The following is an 11194-nucleotide window of genomic DNA, read 5'->3' as shown; positions in this document are numbered from 1 at the left end:
TCCCTGGCGTGTCACTCTCACGCACGCACGCACGCACACAAACACAGACACACGATCCGACCCCGAAGCTGAGCGAGAGAGAGGATCCTCAACGGAAAGAGGAAAAGAAGAAAAAAAATAAAATGATAATAATAAAACGTCCCCGTGTTACGACAGCGCTCCTCCCCCTGCCCCTCACCCCTTTTTGAAGTGAAACAGTAGTGACTTAAGTGTTCTCTCTCTTTTTTTTTTTTTGTTGTTTATGCTTTTTGGTATGATGCACATTGCTCCAGCTCTGGAATAAAGGGAAAGAGACAGTGGTTGGTTTGCTATGATTTAGTTTTTTGTTTTTTTTCTTCCTCTGGGGTCACTCCTTCCTTCCTTCCTTCCTTCCCTCCTTCCTTCCTCCCTTCTTCTGGACAGAAACTCACATCTGGGCACGCATTCCATAACAGTAACAGTCCTGGGAGGTGTGTGTGTGTGTGTGTGTGTGTGTGTGTGTGTGTGTGTGTGTTCGTGTGTGTGCGTGCGCGTGTGTGTGTGTGTGTGTGTGTGTGTGTGTGTGTGTGTGTGTGCGCGTGGAGGTGTGTACATTCGCACCGGTGTGCAGTGTTTTTTGTTCATAGTGTCCGAGACCTTGATGGCCCTTCCCAGCTCTGGGTCCCCCCCCCCCCCCCCCCGCCTTCTTCACGTCACGTCACGTCACTTCACACACAGGTACACACACACACACACACACACACACACACACACCCACACACTGCTCGGTAAGGGGGGGACTCAGTGAGGCGCCAGCGTGGCCAGCAGCAGGAGGAGGGCGAGCAGCACGGCGGGCGCGGGGGCGCGCGGTGGGGAGGGGGCGGCGTTGCAGTCCCGGCCTCCCTCGCAGAGAGAGTGCTGGCACAGCACCCCCTTGAACCCCGGAGGGCAGGCGCACTTCTGGTTCTGGCTGCACGTGCCGCCGTTCTGGCACAGGAGGAGCTCCTCGTCGCACACGTTCGCTGCGGGGCGAGAGAGGGGGGAGGAGGGGAGAGAGGGTGAGAGAGGGAGGGAGAGGAAGGGAGGGAGAGGATATGGCGGAAGGGGAGTCGGGAGCGAAAGTGACAAGGTGACACAGGCGTCAGAGACGTGGGGTTGGGGGGAGGGAGGTGGGAGGGACGGGGAGCAGACGTGAAGCGGGAGGCGGAGGATCCGGGGCGAGGAGAACAAGGGGAGAGGGAGCGGGAGGGGGTGGGGGAAGAGAAATTCTCAAACCTTTGCCTCGGGGACGACGGCAACAACAGGTAGCACCTGGGTTTCTTTTCTTTACTTTTTTTTTTTTTTTTTCCATTTCGCTTCTCATGCATTTCGCCTCCTCGCATTGGCGCGCTGTGATTTCCCGTCGCAAAATTCGCGCGTCAGTGCATCATGATTTTCGACGAGCTTTAAAGAAAACAAAAACTTTTTTCCTTTTTTATTTTTCAATATTTTGCACCGCGCAAGACACTGGACCGAGAAATGTGTTGGTGAAAAAAAAGGAGATTACTCAAATGGTTTATCACCACAAGATAAACAAAGCGTCATTAAATCTATTAAAATCGATCTAAAAATAAATAAACCCTAATGGGGTCATTATTTTAACCCCACACTTCTGTAATTAACAAGGCATTTAAAATAGAGTGTGCGTCAAGCTTTTAGGTGTTTGGTGTGCCCCACATCTGTGTGTGTGTATGTGTGTGTGTGTGTGTGTGTGTCTCCCTGACTAGATTGCAGATGTTGGTCTCCTGTAACGAGGTTAAGGTGGGACAGGGTCATCAATTAAAGCAACAACTGATGCTGCTAATGAGTTACGTGATCCCCACCCCTCACGGCGCCGGGGGAAAGGGAAATCTCGACACACTCACACAGACACAAACACACACACACACACACACACTCACGGTAGCATCCTTGTTTCCAGTAGTAGCCGGGGAGACAGTCGTCGCACTTGGGCCCGGTCGCCCCGTCTTTGCACTGGCAGAACCCGGTGGCGTTACAGCGGTCGTGGACAGAACCCAGCTGGTTGCAGTTGCACTCTGAAGGAGGATCGGACGGGGAGGAAAAAAGAGGGCGGGGGTGGAGGGGTGGGGTAGGGGGGTAAGAAGAGCGGAGGTTCACGGATGTCTTCCCTATCTATTAAATTACAGGGCGCTGTTGGGGATGGAGACTTGAGTCAGCACATCGCGTGCGGGTGTCAAAGCAAAGGTGTGTTGCTATTCATATTCAATTCAAATTTCAATTCTAAGTTCTGCTGGGCGTCAGTGGCCCTTTCAAATAGAGTTGCCATGTTTTTTTTTTTTTTTTTTTTTGTCTAATAAATTGTCCGTGGTAGAATGATGGGTTGTGGAATTCAAATGTCAGCATTTATATTATGATTTAAATACCGCAATGTTGTGTGATGTTTTTGTAGACTTTGACGCTGACTATATTACATTTTACTGTGCCTTTGATTATATAAATGGACCCAAACCGTGACAAATAATCATAACTATAATTTATTTTTCATTAAGGATACACACAAGTGTTCTCCAGAAACAACGGGGTCAGAAAGAGATACTTAGCGAAGATAATTTGCATGCCGGCTGTTTCACCGGAAGTTGATTTGGTCTCTATATCTCCATTTACTCTCTATAAAAGAAGTTAATAAATGGAAAAAGTAAATAGGTACAACACTTAAATACAACATCAAAATGCGACATTTCACTCGTAGGATCAGGATGCAGCATGTATAACGAGCCTCACAGTCCGGCGTGTTTAGGGGAAGGGAACGTCCGGGCTGTGATGTAAGAATGTGATAACGCATGTGAAGGCGTGGCTCCATGTGCTGGAGTTACCGGTGTGAACTGATTTTTTTTTTCTTTTCTTTGCCATGTTTGCCTGCCAGTCTGCTGGCAGAGAAGCTAATGGGGCCTCAATTATGCTGACTCCGAGGCCTGGCCTTCTGCGTCCCCCAACCGAGGGGAGTTTACCCTTCAACCCCCCGCCGTCCACCTACAGATGGAACCGAAGCAACACCCGATTTTACCGCGAGCCACGTTGTTAATCAGAGGGAAAAAAAATAGAATTGTTGAAATGTACCTGGACACCCACCCGGGGCTCTCTGTTTGAATACAGAATGAACGCTGCATGGGCACGCATATCATTGTGCGTAAGGCTGTAGACTAATTGCATTTATTTATTTTTTTCCCGAGACAGTGGTTGTATTTTTGAAAGCGTAAAAAGAGAAAAATCACAGAAGTTGACACAAGCTAAACATATCCCAGCAAATGACCTCTAATCTAAAATAAGCACTTGACAATTTTACCACACCACTAAAACACAATCTTGACAAGAGCAGTAATTAAATACTAAAGCACAGTAAAGAGCAGTTATTAAAATTAAAATTAAAATAAATTAATTGATACACAAATAAATAAATAAATGAATAAATATATATATATATATATATATATATATATATATATATATATATATATATAGATAGATAGATACATACACACACAAAAGATATAATCAATAAAAAATATGAATATAGAATAGATGATAATAAATAAATAAATAATAATAAATACCAGGTGAGATCTGAAAATGTTATTCAAACTTGTCAGATATTAAATAAAATCTTTGACATATACAGTAGAAGCCATATAGAAGTTAGAAAAAATGATTGTTTCATATTCTTGTTATTATATTTTATTACAATTATCTTTACGTTTTTGATATTTTTATTCCTACGAGTGCATGCCCGTTCAATATGTAAGACTTTCCTCGCACGGCCGCTTCCGCTTGGCAGGGCTATGTTCAGGCAGAACTCTGGTGACACGCTGCCGGTCAGTCATACACCGGGGAAAGACACAGAGCTGAGTCGTGTGCCTTTTATTAATGTGACACGTGTTGCATGTCCAAACAGCACCAAATTTGACACCGGGCGTCCTTGGATCCCCAGGAATACACCCGCCAAGTGTGAAGCAGATCGGATGAACAGTCGTCGAGATAATCGAAGCACAGACAGACAGACAGAGATTCCTGCCTTTATAGTTAGATGTTTTACAGTATGTACATAGTTTTGTGTAAACTGTTTCTATTTGTTTTTGTCGAAAAATTTCGCCTGACTGCCTTTTTACTGCTGTGCTGTAAGTAGGAGGAGCCATTGAAAACCAGAGTCAAATTCCTAGTATGTGTAATAAAAATAGGCGATTGACACCTTTCCCATTGCCAAGAGAAATGCTGTTTTTGGGATTGGGAACAAAACAGTAGTGGAGACAGCCACTTAAAACAAACAATGACATAGAACTCGGGACTGACCGATGCAGACGCTCTCGTCGTCCAGCTCGGCGGAGGCGTTGCGGTAGTAGCCCAGGCGGCAGTGCTGGCAGTTCTGTCCCCGCGTGTTGTGCTTGCAGCTGACGCACGTCACGATGTTCAGGTAGTCGATGTAGCTGCAGCGGTTGGAGTGACCGTAGCACTCACAGTCTGATGGGGGTAGAGACGGGGAAACATAAGAATCAGCGTGTGGTGGTGACCAAGGTTTTCACCAAAAAGTGCAACGGAAATAGGTTTGCTCGGGAGTGGCGGTCGTGCATTGGGGTCAGGAATGGTGATAAAAATGTTTCAAGCGATGCTCATTGATGATGAGGATTGAGGTGATAATAAGACAACATAAGCAGTGGTGGCCAGGGCTGGACTGGGACAAAAAACTGTCCCTTGCATTTTTGGCCCAGATGGCCCAGCAGGGGGCTTCCCCGTTAAAAAATCACTCTGATCGCGCTGCGGAGCTCGGAGGACGGGGGGAGGGGTGGGACTTAGTAAGACGTGATTGGGCAGTATCCAGTGTCAGTATAGAAAATGGACCAAGGGGCCTCTTTCCCTGCTTTATGGGCCGGCCGTTGGACTATTTTTTAAAATTTTGTATTTTTATTAAAAATGATATTGCGCCAAGCTGCGTCAGCCCACTGGGAAAATGGCAGATTACCAGTCCACATCTTGATGTGGCATATCCAAAGAACTTATTTTTATTATTATTCAGTATTTATTAAAAAAATATATTTGAGATCTAATTTATACATATGATTATTTTTATTTTATTTTATTTTAGTGTTATATAATTTATCAAATAAAAAAATATATATATTAACAACCATTATACAACAAGAGGAGCCGCCCCATGAGTACCGATATACAGTATAACAACAATTAATTTTTCACTATATGTCTCACTCTGCTTTACACATTAATGTAAGCAGCTATTTTTGCCTGCACTTGCTAAAACTGTATATGTGTACAAACAATTTTTGTTGACTGAGCCGAATAAATTACCGTGTGAAATAATGATAATAAGTTGTCTCAGATTACCATATAGGCTTTGATACGGGTGTTACGGCAGTAAACACAGATGTGACTCATAACATGAATATTTGTATCTATTCCCATCTACATATACAGTATTTCCATATCTACAGTACATGCACTGTATTGCTCGATAGATTAGATACATAGATAGATAGACGGAGAGAGAGAGTTATACTTTGTAGTAATGCCATGAAAAATGGTGCGAGAAAAGGCGATTTGTCAAATTAAATAAATATAAGCCCGGCATCATTAGTATGTTAGTTTTGGATTTTTATTTTTAGTGTGGTGTAGCCACACGAGGGGCCAGAGAGAGGTGGCGGTGGGGGGGTTGCTCTACATTCCTTCCTCCGATAATCTTGGCTGTGGTTGGTACCTAATTAAGGTTTTATTAAAGCTTTAGAAGCGCTGGTGTGCTGCGAGGCATCACTGTCCTCTAAAGAGGCGTTTACCGGGCATGTTTATGCAAATACAGATTTAAAGGCACATTAAAAAGTCGGAGTTTAGCTGTTTAATCAGCCGTCACATTATTATTTTATTATTGTTTGGTTGATGATGCCGGCTGAAATATTAATGGGCCGGTTTAAAGAACGGCAGTGAGGAGAGGAGAGTCCCATAAAGTGCCTCCCCCAGCACTGAGGGAGCCATGTTAGCAGTGGGGGAGAGAACTGCCTAATGAAATATAAATGTTCAATTACTTCACACGCGAGAATGGCGGAGACATTGTTCCACAAAATTAACGCACACAGTCAAGATGCTACTTCATCGGTATTTAATGGTTAATTGCTGACGGTGAAAGGCGGTAATACTGAGGGGAACCAGCTTCATGAGATACATGGAATAAGCCGATGAACATAATTCTTAAAAAGGATACACATATTGCAGGTCTAACCCTTTGTCTCGGCAAGACAATGTCTATAATTAACAGTCTGAATGCAAAATTGAGCATCTGGATACTCACCTTAGTTACGCACCACAAACAACAAACAAATGATTGGCGGGGTGGGTGACGGGGACATATGGAATGAATGGGAACAAAAAAAAAATCCACTTAGATTCCACCACAGCTCCGGACGAAAAGTATCTTTTAACATCATTCTCTAGGTGTTCAAATCCAGCGATCAACCCGAAGAACCCGAAGCCGGGCCCGCTCGTACTGGTTGGTCTTACCTTGGAAATCATCGTATATGATCCCAAACAACTGCCTGGCCTGGGGCTCTCCTGAGATCAAGAGTTTCAGAAGCCCTTAAGGGATGGAGGAATCTTTGTTTAAGAGTCGGCTTTCAGCGATTACCGCCTATGGGTGACTATCGGAGAGGTCACATCCAAGCCGCTACCGCGCGGGGAAACCTAGACTGAGTGGGCGGGAGCGCTACTGGGATCCTACCCCGGGAACCTGCGAGGGATCGGGGTCCCGCATTTTCAGCGCTTCACAACTTCTAGCGCAAGCCTCCGAGAAAAATCCCAAAGAAACGAGGAGTATACTACGGCTAATTGAGCAGGGGTGATTCCAAACTAGCCAGGGCTTCTATGATTGTACGAATCGCTGGATTTCAGCTCTACCTTTCTTTTTATCTCTTTCGTGCTCTTCTTCACTGTCCTCTTCCTCCTCCTTTTCTTCCACTGTCCCGTGAGAATGCGGGGTCTGCTCGTCCCAAATACCGGCACGACGGCTCACTTCTGCTGCAGCGGGTTATTTGAATATATGGAAATGAACGTCAGAGCTTTCCTACGCGGCAGATTGGATTTATTTGCCATCGAGAAATTATTCAGCACCCGGCGATAACTTTATGTAGAGATGTGGTATGAACAGTGTTTATTGTTATTTTTAGATGGATGTGGAAGGGAATCATGCATCCTTCAAATCTCATCATTCTACGCTATGCTGCCCCGGGCTCACTCATTTCAAAGGGGGGCCTATTCCGCACGACTGTGACTGCGAGGTGTGACTACGATTGTGTAAAAAAAAAAAAAAATCGATGTCATCATTCAAGTTCTCCGCAGTCTTGTTGGACACCGTGCCGCCACGAGGTTGTGTTTTTTCCCCCTGCGCAGCCCTGTCTCAGCTGCCTTCGTCTCAAACCCGGAGCTGGGCTCCCGCCGGGCTATGCCGGGCTTCTGACACGACCCTAAAACGACTTGACTTTGTAGAGCAACGGAAACAGCATTTCTTCAATACTTAATATCTGCATTTCCTGACAGATTATACCGGAAAAACAACATATAAATACATCTGGCAAAGTGACCATCCTGTGTATGTCATTGTGGGGCTAAAGCATTAATAGACCCCTGGGGAGTTGCGTGTTGTATGATGATGATATCACTGGTGTCCCGCGAGGCGCATTTGAATCGTGATTTTTAAGTCTTGGGAGCAAACCATCCCGCCCGCATCCTGCTCCTCCCCGGTGGAGTTTTACCCCTTCAGGCTATGCGCCGCCCACTTGCTATCCTCCGTCTCTCCCTCCTCCCTGGGGCTCCGGTGAGACGGCGTGCCAACAGCTGTTCGCACACCCCTCTGGAACATTCCACACAACTGGCATCATGCCATCCTCACATCCCATCAAAATAAAAACCTCACCATCCCTACTCGTGTCCGACCTCCAGTCCCCGTGGAACCACCCCCTTACACCTTCATACACACCAAAACACTCTCTCAGGGCAGAGCAGGGTTCGCCATGAAGAGTGTTTTCCATAGGCCGGCGTAGCACAGGAGGCAGCTTACATCATTGTATTCTGGGCTAGCCACAGTGACTTGGCGGTGGGAAGGATTCAAACCGCTCCAGGCATAGAACCTCATCAGCTGAATCTACGTTTTCTGACACCAGATGTTTGGACCCTGAGCACTGGATTTCTCCATGTACTTTTTTTTGCCAGTGAGAAGAGGTGTGTGTATGTGTGTGCGTATGTAGGTGCACTTGGAGGTGTGTACGTTTAAGTAGGGTTGGGTGTCTGGGAACCATGGAAAAAAAGGCAGTAAGTGGACCGGGAGCTTCACTAGCCTTTCACTCTTGATATTTCTCGACCCAGTGGAGTGGCTCTTACCCACAAACATTAACTGCATGTCAATGTCACTATCCTGATTGAATTAGTTACCGTTATCCGATATGATGTGTTGTAATGCAATATCATGACTACAGGATGTATAGTCCAAAAGGCATGTGATCTGTTTTCAAGTCTTGAAATTGTCCATTATACAAGGGGTAGTACGACATAAAAAAACAATGAATTGATCCAAAATGAAAATAATCTCTAGATGCTGGTAATCTATTATTCTATTTTAAAAGGGGCTTGTATTCTACGTCTACGGTCATCTTGATCTATGGACGTGTCTTACCTTCTGCTCCGGTATGCCTGGGTTCTGGTAGGTTTAGGGCTGGAGCTGGATTCTTAGAATGTGGTGTGTGCACTGACTTCTCATGAATTTGATGATGTTTGGTGATAGGTGAAGACGGTTGAGAATGATGAGTGACCACATGAGGAGGTTCAGCGTGTTCCTCAGGGACTGCGTGGGATCCATCTGTGATTGGATCTGTATGTGGGACTTCTCCATGTGGTACCTCTCTATGTAAGACTTCTCTATGTGGGCCTTCTCTATGTGGTACTTCTCTATGTGGGCCTTCTTTATGTGAGACTTCTCTATGTGGGCCTTCTCTATGTGAGACTTCTCCATGTGGTACTTCTCTATGTGGTACTTCTCCATGTGGTACTTCTCTATGTGAGACTTCTCCATGTGGGCCTTCTCTATGTGAGACTTCTCTATGTGGTACCTCTCTATGTGGTACTTCTCCATGTGGTACTACTCTATGTGAGACTGCTCCATGTGGGCCTTCTCTATGTGAGACTTCTCTATGTGATACTTCTCCATGTGGTACTTCTTTATGTAAGACTTCTCCATGTGGTACTTCTCTATGTGAGACTTCTCTATGTGGTACTTCTCCATGTGGGACTTCTCTATGTGGGACATCTCTATGTGGTACTTCTATATGTGGGACTTCTATATGTGGGCCTTCTCTATGTGAGAGTTCTCTATGTTGGACTTCTCCATGTGGTACATCTCCATGTGGTACTTCTCCATGTGGTACTTCTCTATGTGAGACTTCTCTATGTGAGATTTCTCCATGTGGTACTTCTCCATGTGGTACCTCTCCATGTGGTACTTCTCTATGTGAGGCTTCTCCATGTGGTACTTCTCTATGTGAGACATCTCTATGTGGGACTTCTCCATGTGAGACTTCTCCATGTGAGACTTCTCTATGTGAGACTTCTCTATGTGGGACTTTTCTATGTGGGACTTCTCCATGTGGGGCTTCTCCATGTGGGGCTTCTCCATGTGGTACTTCTATATGTGGTACTTTTCTATGTGAGACTTCTCTTTGTGGGAATTCTCTATGTGGCACTTCTCCATGTGGTACTTCTCCATGTGGTACTTCTCTATGTGGTACTTCTCTATGTGGGACTTCTCTATGTGGAACTTCTCCATGTGGAACTTCTCCATGTGGTACTTCTATATGTGGTACTTTTCCATGTGGTACTCCTCTATATGGTACTTCTCTATGTGGGACTTCTCTATGTGGAACTTCTCCATGTGGTACTTCTATATGTGGTACTTCTCTATGTGAGACTTCTCTATGTGGGACTTCTCTATGTGGCACTTCTCCATGTGGCACTTCTCCATGTGGTACTTCTCCATGTGGTACTCCTCTATGTGGTACTTCTCTATGTGGGACTTCTCTATGTGGAACTTCTCCATGTGGCACTCCTCTATGTGGTACTTCTCTATGTGGTACTTCTATATGTAGGACTTCTCTATGTGGTCCTTCTATATGTGGGACTTCTCCATGTGGTACTTCTCTATGTGGTCCTTCTATATGTGGTACTTCTCCATGTGGTACTTCTCTATGTGGGACTTCTCTATGTGGGACTTCTCCATGTGGTACTTCTCTACGTGGGACTTCTCCTCTATGTGGGATTTCTTTTACATGAAGGACTTCCTCTGCATGTGGGACGTTGTCTGAATGTGGGACTCTCACTCCATGTGGGACTGCCATTGTATGTGGGGGTTGTTCTCTATGTGGGACTTCTCCTCTATGTGGGACCTCTTCTGGATGTGGGAATATCTCTGAATGTGGGACTTCTGCATGTGGAACCCTGTCTGCATGTGGGACTCTCTCTGAATGTGCGACTTGTTCTGCATGTGAGAGTTGTACTGCATGTGGGAGCTGTTCTGCATGTGGGAGAAGTTCTGCATGTGGGAGTTGTTCTGCATGTGGGAGATGTTCTGCATGTGGGAGTTGTTCTGCATGTGGGAGTTGTTCTGCATGTGGGAGATGTTCTGCACGTGGGAGTTGTTCTGCATGTGGGAGTTGTTCTGCATGTGGGAGTTGTACTGCATGTGGGAGCTGTTCTGCATGTGGGAGTTGTTCTGCATGTGGGAGTTGTACTGCATGTGGGAGTCGTACTGCATGTGGGAGCTGTTCGGCATGTGGGAGTTGTTCTGCCTGGGGGACTCTCTCTGCATGTGGGACTTTCTCTGGGTGTGGGACTTGTTCTGCATGTGGAACTACTTCTCCATGTGGTTTTAATACATGATGGTGTTCCTCTCCTGGAAAAGAGGTGTGATGGGCAGATTCTGTCACAGCTACCAAAGTAGTATCAGTTATGGTGTCAGTTTGAGGCGAGGTGGTCCTTTGCCTCCGCGCGGTTTCCGTCGGCAACGTCCTGTCGTCTGTTGGTTGAGTGGGAGGGAAAGACTCTTCAGGACAGAGAATGTGAACGCCATGAGGAATGAGCAGGCCAGTGCATTAGCATAAGAGATGCTGCCTCAGATTGTTTCTCTAGAGGAAGCCTAGCG

At 45.8% G+C, this 11194-nt stretch overlaps 1 protein-coding gene across 1 annotated transcript in view; it reads right to left on the bottom strand.

Moving 5' to 3' along the window:
* Nucleotides 1-683: 683 nt before the first annotated feature.
* ntng2b (netrin g2b) overlaps nt 684-11194 on the bottom strand; it is a gene marked incomplete at its 5' end in the record, with an annotated part of 52234 nt that continues 41723 nt past the window's right edge. The window contains 3 exons of the mRNA XM_080018210.1: nt 684-980; nt 1899-2033; nt 4303-4470. Coding sequence (XP_079874336.1) covers nt 760-980; nt 1899-2033; nt 4303-4470 — 524 coding nt within the window. The 3' untranslated portion in view covers nt 684-759. The remainder of the gene's footprint in view (nt 981-1898; nt 2034-4302; nt 4471-11194) is intronic.

This window comes from Zeus faber, assembly GCF_960531495.2.
Source record: "Zeus faber genome assembly, chromosome: 17".
Taxonomy (NCBI): domain Eukaryota; kingdom Metazoa; phylum Chordata; class Actinopteri; order Zeiformes; family Zeidae; genus Zeus; species Zeus faber.
This window is presented reverse-complemented; position numbering and strand designations above follow the sequence as displayed.